Source organism: Trypanosoma grayi, assembly GCF_000691245.1.
Source record: "Trypanosoma grayi strain ANR4 Tgr_406_V1, whole genome shotgun sequence".
NCBI lineage: Eukaryota > Euglenozoa > Kinetoplastea > Trypanosomatida > Trypanosomatidae > Trypanosoma > Trypanosoma grayi.
Window position 1 is genome coordinate 1,305 of NW_008826025.1, and position 13,757 is coordinate 15,061.

A 13,757-nucleotide genomic window follows, 5' to 3' on the forward strand; every position below is an offset into this window, starting at 1 on the left:
GGGGCCGCCGCGCCTCTTATGTCGGGGAAGGGGCTGCGGGGTGGTGGCGGGGGTTCGCCCTGGATGGCGGAAAGCGGGCGGCGCTGGTTTTTTTCTTAGTTAAACTGTTTGCTCTGTGTTGGTTGGAGGCTTTGTGCCGACACTTCTTTGCCGTTTTTCATGCCCAATTTCTTTGTGTGGGATCTGAGAAAAAAAAAAGAGCAAGTCCGGTGGGTGTCTCTTCCCAATTTGTTCGAATTGGGCGTGGGACTTTGCCTCTCATATATTTCTTTGCTTCTTATGACGCGGAAGGGCAAAAAAGAACGAGAAAGNAAAAAAAAAATTGCGCTAGCTGCAAAATGCAAAGATTGCACGAATGGCTAGGGTCGTGGTGTTTAATCTAGTGGAGGAAAATAATGCAGTACTCTCGTTGTGGCTCACTCTTCAGAAATGGGCCTGTGTTATGTGGTCGTCACTTTTTGTTTCGTCTCATGTATATTTTTTTTTTGATGCGAAAGGAGGTGACGGTTTCGATTTATTTATTTATTCTCAGTTGCGCTGAAATCAAGCGTTTGGTTTTTAAAGAAATGCGATTGGGTTTGATTGCCACGTATTGTTTTTTGACGTTGTCATATGCTTGGACTCAAGGCTTCTGGTTTTTAGTTAGGTAGACATTAGAGATTTTTTCACGGAGTCCAAGTTTATCATGATTATTGCTTCGTCCTTTGTTGCGTATCAACGCGTTAATGTTGCAGAGGATCGTATCACGCCTCAGATGAAGCCAGTTATTGACAAGATGCTGGAGCGACTTCCTCGCCACGATACCAAGGTGAGTTACCAATATGAGGCGAATGTGTACCATTTTCTGGTCGAAAACGAAGTGGTGTATTGCTGTGTTTCAAGTAGCGAGTATCAAAACCGCACGGTATTCGGGTTTTTGATGCAGGTCCGAGATGCGTTCAAAAGTCAGTTTGCTGGGAGCGTCAATCGATACCCTCGGTCCTCCGATATAACGCCTTCTGTGTGTCGTACATTCTGCAGAACTCTTGCTTCTACGGCACGGACCTTTAATGAGAATCCACATGCCGACAAGATCGGAAAAATAAGTGAACAACTTGATAATACAAAACAAATTATGTTAGAAAATCTTGACCGATTGATAGATCGTGGTGAGCGAATTGAAAGCTTATGTGATAAAACGGAGCAGCTGCGTGATGAGGCTCAGGGCTTCCATTCCAATGCCCGTACACTGAAGCGAAAAATGCTCTTGAGGAATATCAAGCTTGCTATTGGGTTAATTCTTGTGCTGGGCCTCGTCGGCCTTATTATCGCGTTTATGATTTGCGGTGTGAACTTCAAGAAGTGCAAAAAGTAGTATGTTTTCGTTCGTGCTCCTGTTTTTTTTGTGGACCTTCTCAGGGTATGCTTTTAGTTGTTAAGGTGTGTAAATGTGTCTGAAAGTTTTTTTATTGATCTATCAGTAGTTGAATTGTTGTTGTTATTTTTTTTTCCTCGTTTAATTGGGTTGTGTGGGTGATATTAAGGATTCTTGCGCTTACACATGGTAGACCTCACACTAGACCCTACAAAATGGGCTGATGCCGTTGAATCCTCTCCCGAGTGCCTGCTCTCCGCAGGGTCAGCAAGGAATGTCGAAACCGTGCTGTCAAAGGCAATGACACGGCGGCATCAGAAAATGTTGCTTAAGGCCGTGGAGCCCTTTGTAGGAAAGATGATTGAGGATGCCGCCGGAATTTCAATCTTGACTTCTCTTGTGAAGTATGGTACAGTCGAGACTGTTAACGCCATCGCAAAGATAGTTCTGCGTTGCTGTGATAAGATCCTTAAGGGACAGGCCACACCGACCGAGACGTGTGAGTTCCCTCTTGGAACTCTCCTGGAGCGCGTCGTTTACCGTGAGGATTGCAGCGGTGAGGAGAGGTTGAGCTTCATAACCGCTTTGAAATCACTGAAGCACCCGCTTCTAATGGGAAGGCCGGTTTTCTTGTTGGCCACAGCTCGACTTATTATTATTGACATGGAATTTGCCGTATCGATCTGTTCTAGTCCCAAGGCACAAGAAGCGTTCCTTCAGATCTCATCGTCACCTTCGAAAAAAGGCTTTGTGACGAGTTTCTGTGAGGTTATACTATCTGGTGATGCGCTGAAAAACAGTGAGCTGAGGGATTTATGTTCCTCCTTTGTATTCACTTCTATTTCAAGTCTGTATGCACCGAATGTGGCGTCGCGTCCACACAAACAGATTTCAATGCTTTTGGCTTCATGTGGAAGCGCTGTCGTTACCCAGGACATGGTGAAACGTATTTCGGTCTGGCCTGATATTCGCGCTCGTGCAAAGAACGAAGACTACGCTAAAATAATAGCTCTTCTTTTAACGCAGCTGCAGGATGCCAGTGATGGTGCCACCTTGGTTACGGTGATATTTCAATCAAAGGAAGATTTTGATGAAATCGCGGCCTCCCGGAAGACTTCACACCTGCAGCTGCTCGCTGCCATTGCCGAGAATCCGGCGTACGTGAAAGCGTTGACTAAGGCGCTGGGCGAGTCCCGGGAAAAGGCGCTTGTTGCCGCAGCTGTGCGGTACAGAAATGCCACTATGCCAAGAGCTCTTGCAACGAAGGAGAGTCTTCTTCAACGACTCAAGAAAGTGCGAACAGCCTCGGAGACCAATGATAATGCGAGTAAAAAACTAAAGAGGCGTCGTCAGTAAATGACGATAAAAGAAGAAAACTATTTTTCTCTTACTGAAAAAGAGTAGGCTCTCCGTGGCTCTATCCACGTGCCGGAGCTGTTTCTTTTTTCGTTCTTTTTTCGTTATGTTCTGTTCTTATTCTACAGTGGATGACCTCCGTCGTTCTTATTTTTCCTTTCTATTTGCGTGTGGTAGGGTAAGATGAAGAGGACTTTGTTGGGGCCCTCTCTTGTTTCAACGAGGGGTGCCCTGCAATGCTCGAAGCGCTTCAATCTTCTGGAGCATAAGACCAAAGGCTCTATGTTTATGAAGCACTTAGATTTGTATGCTCGACGAGATCCACAGCTGGCTCCCTACTTACTTAGAGAAGTAGACATAGAGTACAAAAGAAAATGCCGTAAGGTGTCTTTTTGCTGCTGGATGTGTATTTTCACAATTGTGACTGCAGTTCAAATGCGTATGCAGAGTGAACAGCTGCATTATTTACGTCTATACGCAGATTGTGTGAGGGCTGAACAAGAAGCAAAGGATGGAGACGAAATTCGGCGTAGAAAAGCATTTGTAGGAGTAATGAACATTGTACGGGATGCATTTGATCGAGATCAGTCGTGGAACCGGAACGACCAGGAGAAGGCGTTGAATGCATTGTGATAAAGATGCTTCTGTCGGGGCCTAGAAGACGTTGTGGAAGTGGTGTTGGCTGTAAAGGGTGAGTCGACACAGGTGGAACGCTGTGGACGCTTTATAATTTCTTCTTAGTGCCTTGATGGGTGACTTGATCGATAAACTGTGATCACAGACTACTTTGCTTTGTCTTGTCCGCATTGCCTTTGGCCATATACTGAACGAATCTCTTTGTGTTGAAAGTTGCTGCTGATATTTTTTATTTTCTGCAATACCCTTCTTATTTTGTCCCCCGCCTCTAAAAACAACAACGAAAAAGGACGAATTGTGTGTAGGAGGATGCTGAGTTTTATTGGTGCCATTGGTACCCTTCTGTCCACATTTATGTCGGCAGACACGTTGTCGCATACGTTTGGTGTTCATGATGCAAAGGCCGGAAAGTTGATGCTGATGATGTGGATATTAGCGTGTTGTCTCTCCCCGTGGATGAGCAGCTTTGAAATCCTGGGCTGGTTACACTGTGCAGCTTTTGTCGCTTCGGCCCTTAAATTTGGCGAGGCCGGCTTGGCCTACGACTTTGTAAGGATTCCATTATCAACGTTCGTCCCGGTCTTTGGGATTTTGGAAATCCTGTTTAATTACGCGTGGTCCACCGCTTAAGGAGGAAACGATACAGCAGAGAAATGTTTTTTTTTTTTTGTATGCTGACATGTGACTCCCACGATTGCCTCTGCTACAACTGAAGAGAGTGCTGATGATTCATGTTCTATTTCTGTTTCTTTTTTTTTCTGTTTTGTTTAATGTGGTGGTGCCCCCCGAACAAAAAAAAACACGATACAAGAAGGACCAGGAGCTACGAAATGGATTACGCCGCTGCTATTAGACAGCAGGCAGAAGACCTACAAGAGGAATTAAAGGAATTAGATCTTTGGCAAGAGGAGGTCCTGCGGAAACAGGAAGCGAATAAGAAGAGAAAGGCCCAGCCGACAAACGCTGATGCTATTCCACCTATCAGAGGAACGGTTCCATCACTGAAAGAGGCTGTTCAAAAGATTGCCCCAAAGAGCAATGATGAGGATCCCGTGAAAAAGACTAAAGATCATGGCAATGAACTCTTTCAACAGGGAAAGATAAAAGAAGCCGTAGAGGCATATAGCGCGGGGATTGACCTCGATGCTGAAGGACCATTGGCACATGTGCTGTACGGCAATCGGGCGCTGTGCTATTTAAAGCTGGATAAGTGGGTAGATGCAGAGCGAGACGCTTCTTCGTGCGTGCGCCTGAACCGTAGCTACTCGAAGGGATACTACCGTCGAGCCGTCGCGCGAAGACAGCTTGGGAATCTGAAAGGTGCGCGTACGGACCTAGAGGCGGTTCTTGCGCTCGTGCCGAACGATGCTAATGCCACAAGCGAGATGAAGACAATAACTCAGATGATGCAACAGGAACGAGAGAGCACTGGTGCTGCTGTGAAGAAAAAGAAGATTGTTATTGCAGAAGTTGATGAGGATGAGGACGACGATGATGCGGGGGAGAGTGCTGCTCTAAAGGATAATGTGAAGGATGAGGCACACGAGGCGGAGAGGAGTGAACAGTTGCGCAAGGCGATGGAGGAACTGGAAAAAGCCCGCGAGGTCCAACGTGATCTTCAACACTCCAAGGCGAAGGAGCAGGAGGCGATGCTCAGTCAAAAAAGGAGGACTTGCGGACGTGTGGAAGTCATTGAGGAGGAGCCCGTACCGGTACAAAGCACGGAAGACTCCAAATCGGCGGCGAAAGTACGAGAGGTCGCATCAAAGCTACCTGAAGAGGGACAGAAAACACCCTCCATTGTACCACGCAGCTTAAAGACCTCTTCGAAGTGGACAAAGGAGAATTTAAAGGCACCAAAGTCGTTTACAGAGTTTGAACGTGTTTTCTCCGACATTAAAGACGACGAAGAGCTCTGCTGCTCCTTCGTCTCAATGATCCAACCGGCTACTCTGCGTACCTTGTTTGGAAACAACATGACACCAGAAATTCTTGTCGGACTACTGCGTGCTGTGAAGCGCCTCCATGGAGCGGTTGCTATAGATTTTCTCAAAGCACTCTGTGCAGTTAAACGTGTCGAAGATATTTCCCTTTTCTTTGACGCCTCTGAGAAGAAGTTGGTTGAGGAGGTGCTGAGTGTGGTTGTCTCTTTTGGGGCTTCCCCAGAGGATGTAAAGATATTTAAGCAGCGACTGAAAACTGTGTGAGAGAGATACTTTTGTGTTTGTGTGTCTCTTTTTCTCTCTCTGTGTGTGTGTGTGTGAAAGCAAGCTGGTAATTTGCGTGCTTTGTTTTTGTGCTATTACGCTGATGTCATCATGTTTTTTGTTATTGATAAATGGGCTTGATGTACTTTGCTTCCTTTGTTAAGCAACTCTAAGCGAGGATGGTAAAGGAGACTAAGTTCTACGATGCTCTGGGCGTCTCGCCAGATGCCTCTGTGGAAGACATCAAGCGAGCGTACCGGAGACTCGCTCTCAAATACCACCCTGACAAGAACAAGGACCCTGGCTCACAGGAAAAATTTAAGGAAGTTTCCGTGGCCTATGAGTGTCTTTCTGACCCCGAAAAGCGCAGCCGGTACGATCAGTTTGGTGAGAAGGGTGTCGACATGGAGGGCGGCGGTTTTGATCCTACGGACATCTTTGCAAGCTTCTTTGGTGGAAGTCGCGCTCGTGGGGAGCCGAAGCCGAAGGACATTGTTCATGAGCTGAGTGTGCCACTGGAATCTTTCTACACCGGAAAGACGGTGAAGTTGGCCATCACACGCGATCGCTTGTGCTCCACTTGCGGAGGCTCCGGCTCCAAAGTGCCAAATGTCAGCGCCACGTGCAAGGATTGCAGCGGACGTGGTGTGAAGCTTATTACGCGTCCGATTGGCCCTGGTTTCATTCAGCAGATGCAGGTTGCGTGCCCCAAGTGCCAGGGTAAGGGTACATATATAAAGGAGGAGGATAAGTGCGGTGTTTGCAAGGGACAGCAGATTTCGAAGGACAAAAAGCTTTTTGAGATCGCTATCGAGAAGGGAATGCATCGCGGTGATAACGTGACGTTCAGGGGCGAGGGCGACCAGATTCCAGGTGTCAGGCTTTCGGGTGATATTATTATTATTTTTGACGAGAAGCCTCACTCTGTGTTCACACGAAAAGGTGATCATCTCCTCATGGAACACACCATATCGCTGGCCGAGGCGCTCACTGGATTCACGTTGAACATCAAGCACCTTGACGGCCGTGAAGTCTCCATCACCTCCACTGGTGTTGTCGATCCTTCCAAGCTGTGGTGTGTGAACAGGGAGGGTATGCCAGTTCCAAACACTGGAGGAGTTGAGCGGGGTGACCTTGTCGTGAAGTTCCATGTGGTATATCCAACTTCAGGGGTCCTGAACCCTGACGGCATCACGAAACTGCGAAATGTCCTGGGATATCCTGCGCAGCCGAAGCCTTCCGACGAAGCTGTATTGTGCCATTTGACGGAAACAGCCATCGATCTTGACAAGGAGTCCAAGCGCCGTCGGCAGACAAGTGGGGACTACGACGATGATGCACCTCAGGGGCATGGAGGTGCAACTTGCACCCAACAGTAGTTCTTGTGGGACTGAAGGAGAAAACTGCTGTGAAAAGTGTCTGGAAAAAAATGTTTTTCTTTGCCAGAGCTGTAAGAATCAAGCTATAATTGGGTATTCGCTTTCTCCACTCATACGCACTTCGTGGAGAGGGGCGGGCACTCGCCTATTTATCTTATTATTATTATTATTTTGACCTACTTGTACGATTGTTTTTTTGCTCTTGAGTGCTAAGTGCATTTGTCTTTGTAAGCGCGTGGTTATGTGCAATAAATTTGTGAAAATACTCTCTCCCAAATGTGGGGTGTGAAGGTTGGGGTTGGTAGTCAAGGTAATTACATGCCCGGGGCTAATGTGATGAGTTTTAAGCCCATCGGAGGGCCCACGCTCGGTGTCTCGCGCAGGTTGCCTCTTAGGGATGGCTACAGCATTCCACAGTGCGGGTTTGGGACGTACCGCATGACCCCGGCGGAGGCGGAAGCTGCTGTTGAGTATGCTGTAAGCTGTGGTTTTCGTCATATTGACTGTGCCAAGGCTTATTGCAATCAGACAAGCGTGGGTGAGGCGATTCGCCGACTCTTGAAGTCAGGAAGAGTAAAACGTGAGGACTTGTTTCTGACATCAAAGCTATGGCCGACAGATCAGCACCCCGATCATGTGGAAAAGGCCTGTAGAGAAACATTAGCTGAGCTTCGACTCGACTACCTTGATCTCTACCTTATTCACTGGCCAGTGGCGTGGCGCCACTCACCTGAGTTCAAGACGGACGACGACAAATACCCAAAGGATGCTGATGGTCTTCCTGCGGTTGACAACACCGTGAAACTCATTGATACATGGAGGGAGGTGTGTGGACTTGTTGACAAGGGTTTGGTGCGTTCGGTTGGCCTCTCCAACTGTGCAGAGAAACACATCAATGAAGTTATGAGTGACGGAAAACTTTATGCTCCAGTTCTAAATCAGATTGAGCTTCACCCAGCGTTGGTTCAGCAGGATCTTATTAGTGTGCACGGTGCAAATCATATACTGACAGCTGCATACAGCCCTCTAGGGATGCCTTCGAGATTCACACCGCCAGATTACAAGGGTTTGCTGTCAGATGAAACCATGCAACCACTCTCTGAGCATTCTGGTTTCAGCGTGGCCCGACTGCTGCTTAACTGGAACCTTGATATGCACAACGTTGTAATTGTTCGCTCAACCAACAAGGATCATATCAAATCAAACGCCAAAGCTTCTCTTTACGCCCTCTCTGACCCTGTGAAAATGATCCTTGATCGCTATCAAGAGCATATGGGAACGATTCGGACGATTAATCCCACGAACTTCACGCGTAGCGGCAAGAGTTTCTTTGAATGAGACATGAAAAATGCCTATATAAAAGTTCCGAGCCTCATTTGACGGTTTGAGGTTGTGGTGTTGGTGATGTAGTGAGTTAAGTTGAGCTGAGCTGGGCTCCACTGAGGTCGTAACCTTCTTGTTCACATTTCCTTCTTTCCAGACGATAAACTTGCCGCCATGGCCTCTAAGAAGGGAGGTAAAAAACCGGATGGCGCAGATGCAGAGGCGGCCATCCTTCAGTGGTTCGAGTGTGAGGGAGAGCCGGCAACCGTGCAGTCGCTGACTGATGCACTTGGCAGTAAATATGGGAAGACGCTGGTCCAGGCAGTGCTGGAGCAGTGCGTGAGCGAGCAGAAGCTTCAAGTCAAGGATATCAAAAAGGCCAGGATCTACTTTCCCGCTCCTTCCGAGGCTTCTGAGAATGGGATGAGTCACTCCACCGTGGATTCAGAAAAAACTGAACTTGTTCAACGACTTCAGCAAAAGACAAAAAAAGTTTCTGCCCTCTCTGCTGAATTGGCTGCACTTCTTCAGAAACCCTCTGCGACGGAGAGAGCCGCCAGCATCGCCGCGTTGTCTGCGGAGTGTGCGGCGACGAAGCAACGCCTGGATGATGTGAGAGAGGCAGCGGGCCAAGATCGTGATCGTGTGAGCGACGAAGACATTTGCATCCTTATTCAACGGTACAACAGAGCCAGAGAAATTTGGAGAGAGCGCAAGCGCATGACAGAGCGTGTGATCGATGCCACTTTGGGAGAGAGCTGCGATCCAAAGGACCTCGCGGAATTCTTTGGTGTCACCACCGACCAACAGGCGAATGTCTCGATGGCCGAGACAGCCATCGCACTACCTTTGACGATGAAAGCCACACATGTGTAAATTCCCCCGAGAGAGGCGGAACAAAAAGGACTGGCTGCATTCTTTTTTTTTTATTTTTACAGAATTGCTGTGGATCCAGACCCAGCTCCAGAGTTTTGATGAGTTTTACTTTATGTACTGCTGCACCTGCGGCTGGTGGTGGGGGTGTTCTGCTCTTCGGGTGAAACCAGAGCTATTTCTTTTACCTACTCACTCACTCACGTTGCCACTCTTCAGATCGGTATAGCAGGAGCGTAGGAATGAATGACGGAAGCAGCGAGCATGCCGATTTAGGCGACACATTCGCGATTCTTAAAGAGTCTGCGCGAGGGCAGTGGGACGTTGACGCCGACGAGCTGCTGCTGAAGGCATTGATGACGATGCAGGCAAAGTTCTCAATTCATTTTAGTTCTGTACGTGACGAAGTGGAGAGTCTTTGCGTGGATTCTCACACAGCCTCTATTCAGCTTCAGAATGCCATGAATTCCTTTGTCCTGCTCTCACAGAAGCAGTTTGTGCAAAACCGCGTCTCCGTGGAGGATACGGACGACGAGACGGCGTCTGAGCATACAGAAGCCGGGGAGGAAGATTTGTCATCCATGGATGGGAAAATGACGGAAGATACCGAGGCGAGGGTGACTCGTGTGTGCCAAGAGGCCATCGATCTTGGTGTCCGCATTCTTGAGGAGCGGACGATGCCCCTGTTCCTCGAGGATGCGGAGCCCAATGGCGAGCGTAACGCGCAAGACGACGACACCGACAATAACGGAGGAGAGGGAGAGGAAGAAGAGGCGTTCTCGCGGTCTTCGGCTAATCACTACCGGCACAGGCGTTTCGTTGCGCTTATAGGCTCAGAAAGGTTTCTGAACGACCCGTACGCCGGCTACTTTGAGGGTCGCAACGGAGGGCCGTCTCAGTTGTCGTCGTCGTCGTCCTCCTTGTCGGACCACTCCTCCGACAGCGTGGCGGCTCCAGTGGCGATGGCCACGCGGCGGGGACCAACGACTAGTGCAAGTACTACTGGAATGGGAGGTGCCACACCACCCCCACCACCTCATCAAACGCCTTTGTCGGGCAATCCACCACCACCGCCGCCACCGCCGCCACCGCCGCCACCAAACTGGCTTGCATCCCTACCTGGCAAACAACCACCTCTACCAGTAACAACAGCAGCTGCGAAGAACATCGCGCTACCGCCACCACCACCCAGTAGCCTGCCGGTTGTAACGAGGGAGGACGCTTCGCCACATCCCACCAAAACGGGTGTTGCTGCATTCCTTGATTCGTCTGACCGCTCGGATGACGCAGTGACTAAGCCGGTGGTGGGTTCGCGGCCAAATCCCGGTGCGAGTAGGGCCGGTGCATTCGCTAAGGGGATCGAATCATCCGATTCGACCTCTGATAACACATCAAAAGCGCCAGGGAGGAAGATTCCACCCAAGACTGTTCCACAACGGAAAGCGGTTACGTTCGCGGATGACTCAAGCTCTGACAGTGACAGCAGCAAAGGCCAACCTGCTCTTCCTGTCAAGAGGGCTGCGAAGGTGCCAACCAAGACGTTGGCCACAAATGATTCATCATCATCATCATCATCAGCGTCGGAAAGGGTGCCGAGAGCTGCGCCACCGCCGCGTCCACCGGCAAAGGTCGCTCCCGTGAAAATCGCACCAAAGGTGGTACCGCCAGTGGCAGCCCCGCGAAAGAAGGTTCCCGTCTTCTCAAGCTCTGATAGTATCTCGAGTGATGATGAGACACCTGCACCAAGGCGTGCAGTTCCACCTGCACCGTCTGTCAAAAAGTACTCTTCACTGTCTAAAGGAGCCGCACTGAAGAGAGTGGTGGGGCCCCATACTACTTCCGCTGACACTGGGAGCAGCAGCAACACGGTGCCGCCCGTTTTGGCCGACCAATCTGCAGCTGTGGTTCCTCCTTCTTTTCCCCCATCTGCGGATGCGGATGCACCCGTCGCACCTACTTCTTCTTCACCTGCTGTTGCAGTCGCAGCGAGAAAGGAATCCAAAGCCCCTGCCTTGGTAACAGACCGCTTGAAGGCTGCTATTACGCTGCCAAAGCGCGGGGCCAAGGCAATATCGACATCATCCTCTGACATGGAAGGGCCTGAAGGCGACAGACCACCCGCCTCACTACCTCGAAGTGGCCCTACCAAAACGATATCTCCACCTCCACCTCCACCCTCCAATAAGGCGACGGTAAAAGCCGTGTCTCAGCTCTACAGCAGTGACACTGAGAGTGAGGTGAATGATATTGTGGCTTCGCGTGCGCCTCGCATGCCTGTGCCCAAGTTGCCACTCAGCAAACGCCGCGTGGACAGCAGCGACTCGGACGTGTGACGTCAAACACCAGGAGAGGAATCGAAAGTGGAGTCCAAAATGAATGGAAGCCCTCACGCTTCTAGAAAGTGTATCCCTGAGGTGAAGGCGTGCTTTTTTTTTCTTTGCCCGTGTACTTGGACCTGACAGAAGAAAAGCTCAAGAAAAAGCGACATATATATATATATATATATATCTGGGCAATCAAATAAGATCACCTATATGCCTTGGAACCTTGAGGGACGCGTGGGCGTTGTGACAGGGGCTTCATCGGCAATCGGTAGACAGTTGGCTGCGCGCTTGGTGAGCGAGCATCGCATGCGAGTGGCGTGCGTTTCTAGAAAGGACGTGAATGGCTTAGTTCCCGCAGAATGCAACTGCCTTAGGGCAGATCTCTCGGTGTCTTCGGACTGCGATGCCGTGATGAAACGTGTGAAGGAGACAGTGGGGCCTGTGGCTCTTCTTGTCAACTGCGCCGGCGTAACTCTTAACAAGGTGCACGTGCGCTGTACCGACGACGACTACGATGCGCTGATGAACGTCAATGTTCGTGCTGCACTGCAACTAACACGATCCACGCTTCGCCATGGGGGAATGCTCAAGGAGGGCGATGGCTGCATTATCCACGTCGGCTCTGTCGTGGGCAGTATGGGTAACGAAGGGCAGGTCCTTTATGCAGCGTCTAAAGCTGCTTTGAGTGGGGCTGTGAAGTCATGGGCACGGGAGTATGGTGCAAAGAACCTCCGCTTCAACGTCATTGCCCCAGGCCTGATCGAGGGGGAGGGAATGGGCGCTACGCTGATGGAAGATCAGCGGGAGTGGTGGCGCAGGCGTTGCCCGATGGGCCGCTTGGCCACTACAGAGGACATCGTGGATGCCATCATTGGCGTGGGTTTGTGCCGCTACATCAACGGCCAGACCGTCCTTGTGGATGGAGGGCTGTCTTGATCACAACACCGCTTCTTTGCTGCGGGGGAAAACACAAACATTCGAGAAGAACAAGAGACCACCATAAAAGATCTTTGAGAAACTGACGCGACATTGCAAAATACATTCCATCTCTTTCCCATTCCCTATTGTTCCTTCTTTTATTATCTTACCCCTTCCTCTTGATGATGTTTTGCGCTAGCAGCAAGGATGCAGTCCCAGGCGTCTCCCACAGCGGGCGTTGACAAGGCCCAGCGGTCTGGTGATCCTGGACTTCCGCCTGTTGTGATGGAGAAGCAGATCAAAGTGTCGAATTACAGCCGCTCCACCGCTGCTGCACTGGCAGGACAGTTGGATAACTGTGTCCGCCTGCTGCAGGGGCACTGCGCGACGCTGCTTTATTGCAATGAGGAAATCGAGGGTGCGTTGCTGACGCTTGGTGTGCAAACGACACATAAGTTGATGTCTTCCATTACTGGTGTCATTGAAGGTCTCGAGCTTGTGGCGGGGACGTGCAAGAGTATGTGTGAGAGTCACTATGAGGAGATCCGACAGCGTGAGGACCTCTTCACCTCGCTATCCAACATGTTTGTTGCTTTAAAGGAGCGACAGGAGGCCACAGAGCGGGAGCTGCGCACTGTTGTCGCGGAGCGTGACCGCCAGAATGCCACGTTTGACAAGGCAGTTGCGTATGTGGAGGCTGTGGTGGCAGAGCGTGCAGTGTGGCAAGAGCAGAACGGCTACAACTGTGCCGGGCTTCCGCTGGTGGAGCGATCCTTCACGGAACACTGTCACGAGGCTCTTGAGGTGTTCGACGCCATTCAGCAGGAGACACAAAGCCGAGGGTTAGGGAGCGGTGAACGCCTGCTGTCGCGCACCGACACGCCGGGTACGCTTGTAGGGCGGTGGGAGACGATTGAGAACATGCGGCACACACTCATCGCCCCGTCGGCGCGGTTGCAGTACGTGCCGCCCAAGGATGATGTGGCACTGCTGCGCGAAGTGCTGGAGATAGGCACGGCAAGCCGCGCCCTGCTGCGGGATGTGCGCGAGGAGCGTAGGGGCCTCGAGGAGGCCAAGAAGAAAGTGCGTGAGATCGGCGTCACGAGCCTCGCCGCATTGCAGACTGCACGTGCGGAGCTGGGCTCGTTCAAGGACTGGCTTCTCGACCTCGAACGGCGCGGCTACCCATTCAACACCTCCATCGAGTCGTTTCGGGGCATTGTAGCGGAGATTGAAAAGAGGATGGTTAAGCATGATTCGATGGATGAGGGCGTCCAGGTAGACTCCGATTGATGTAAACTACCACAATTCCCGTTCTTTCTGTTTTGCTTTTGGTTGCTGCGGTGACTTTTGTAGTTGGTGCCACGACGGTGATAATGCCGTAACG

At 50.4% G+C, this 13,757-nt stretch overlaps 11 protein-coding genes across 11 annotated transcripts; all 11 read left to right on the top strand.

Annotated features, from left to right (window-relative positions):
- Window positions 1-685: 685 nt before the first annotated feature.
- On the top strand, window positions 686-1,354 carry DQ04_04061000 (vesicle-associated membrane protein (VAMP); the record flags this gene model as incomplete). Its single annotated transcript, XM_009313294.1, has 1 exon — window positions 686-1,354. The coding sequence occupies one exon, from the start codon at window positions 686-688 to the stop codon at window positions 1,352-1,354; it is 669 nt and encodes a 222-aa protein (XP_009311569.1).
- A 186-nt stretch (window positions 1,355-1,540) lies between these two features.
- On the top strand, window positions 1,541-2,710 carry DQ04_04061010 (hypothetical protein; the record flags this gene model as incomplete). The annotated part of the gene is made up of 1 exon (XM_009313295.1): window positions 1,541-2,710. One exon carries the CDS (start codon window positions 1,541-1,543, stop codon window positions 2,708-2,710), a length of 1,170 nt encoding a protein of 389 aa, XP_009311570.1.
- A 183-nt stretch (window positions 2,711-2,893) lies between these two features.
- On the top strand, window positions 2,894-3,343 carry DQ04_04061020 (hypothetical protein; the record flags this gene model as incomplete). Its single annotated transcript, XM_009313296.1, has 1 exon — window positions 2,894-3,343. The coding sequence occupies one exon, from the start codon at window positions 2,894-2,896 to the stop codon at window positions 3,341-3,343; it is 450 nt and encodes a 149-aa protein (XP_009311571.1).
- A 312-nt stretch (window positions 3,344-3,655) lies between these two features.
- Window positions 3,656-3,976, top strand: DQ04_04061030 (hypothetical protein; the record flags this gene model as incomplete). The annotated part of the gene is made up of 1 exon (XM_009313297.1): window positions 3,656-3,976. One exon carries the CDS (start codon window positions 3,656-3,658, stop codon window positions 3,974-3,976), a length of 321 nt encoding a protein of 106 aa, XP_009311572.1.
- Window positions 3,977-4,176: 200 nt separating this feature from the next.
- DQ04_04061040 (putative TPR-repeat protein) lies at window positions 4,177-5,553 on the top strand (the record flags this gene model as incomplete). The annotated part of the gene is made up of 1 exon (XM_009313298.1): window positions 4,177-5,553. The coding sequence occupies one exon, from the start codon at window positions 4,177-4,179 to the stop codon at window positions 5,551-5,553; it is 1,377 nt and encodes a 458-aa protein (XP_009311573.1).
- A 179-nt stretch (window positions 5,554-5,732) lies between these two features.
- On the top strand, window positions 5,733-6,932 carry DQ04_04061050 (heat shock protein DnaJ; the record flags this gene model as incomplete). The annotated part of the gene is made up of 1 exon (XM_009313299.1): window positions 5,733-6,932. The coding sequence occupies one exon, from the start codon at window positions 5,733-5,735 to the stop codon at window positions 6,930-6,932; it is 1,200 nt and encodes a 399-aa protein (XP_009311574.1).
- Window positions 6,933-7,208: 276 nt separating this feature from the next.
- DQ04_04061060 (aldo-keto reductase) lies at window positions 7,209-8,270 on the top strand (the record flags this gene model as incomplete). Its single annotated transcript, XM_009313300.1, has 1 exon — window positions 7,209-8,270. The coding sequence occupies one exon, from the start codon at window positions 7,209-7,211 to the stop codon at window positions 8,268-8,270; it is 1,062 nt and encodes a 353-aa protein (XP_009311575.1).
- A 159-nt stretch (window positions 8,271-8,429) lies between these two features.
- On the top strand, window positions 8,430-9,131 carry DQ04_04061070 (26S proteasome regulatory subunit, ATPase 3, interacting protein; the record flags this gene model as incomplete). The annotated part of the gene is made up of 1 exon (XM_009313301.1): window positions 8,430-9,131. The coding sequence occupies one exon, from the start codon at window positions 8,430-8,432 to the stop codon at window positions 9,129-9,131; it is 702 nt and encodes a 233-aa protein (XP_009311576.1).
- A 239-nt stretch (window positions 9,132-9,370) lies between these two features.
- On the top strand, window positions 9,371-11,461 carry DQ04_04061080 (hypothetical protein; the record flags this gene model as incomplete). Its single annotated transcript, XM_009313302.1, has 1 exon — window positions 9,371-11,461. The coding sequence occupies one exon, from the start codon at window positions 9,371-9,373 to the stop codon at window positions 11,459-11,461; it is 2,091 nt and encodes a 696-aa protein (XP_009311577.1).
- Window positions 11,462-11,662: 201 nt separating this feature from the next.
- Window positions 11,663-12,388, top strand: DQ04_04061090 (putative 3-oxoacyl-ACP reductase; the record flags this gene model as incomplete). Its single annotated transcript, XM_009313303.1, has 1 exon — window positions 11,663-12,388. One exon carries the CDS (start codon window positions 11,663-11,665, stop codon window positions 12,386-12,388), a length of 726 nt encoding a protein of 241 aa, XP_009311578.1.
- Window positions 12,389-12,577: 189 nt separating this feature from the next.
- DQ04_04061100 (hypothetical protein) lies at window positions 12,578-13,663 on the top strand (the record flags this gene model as incomplete). Its single annotated transcript, XM_009313304.1, has 1 exon — window positions 12,578-13,663. The coding sequence occupies one exon, from the start codon at window positions 12,578-12,580 to the stop codon at window positions 13,661-13,663; it is 1,086 nt and encodes a 361-aa protein (XP_009311579.1).
- Window positions 13,664-13,757: the final 94 nt, after the last annotated feature.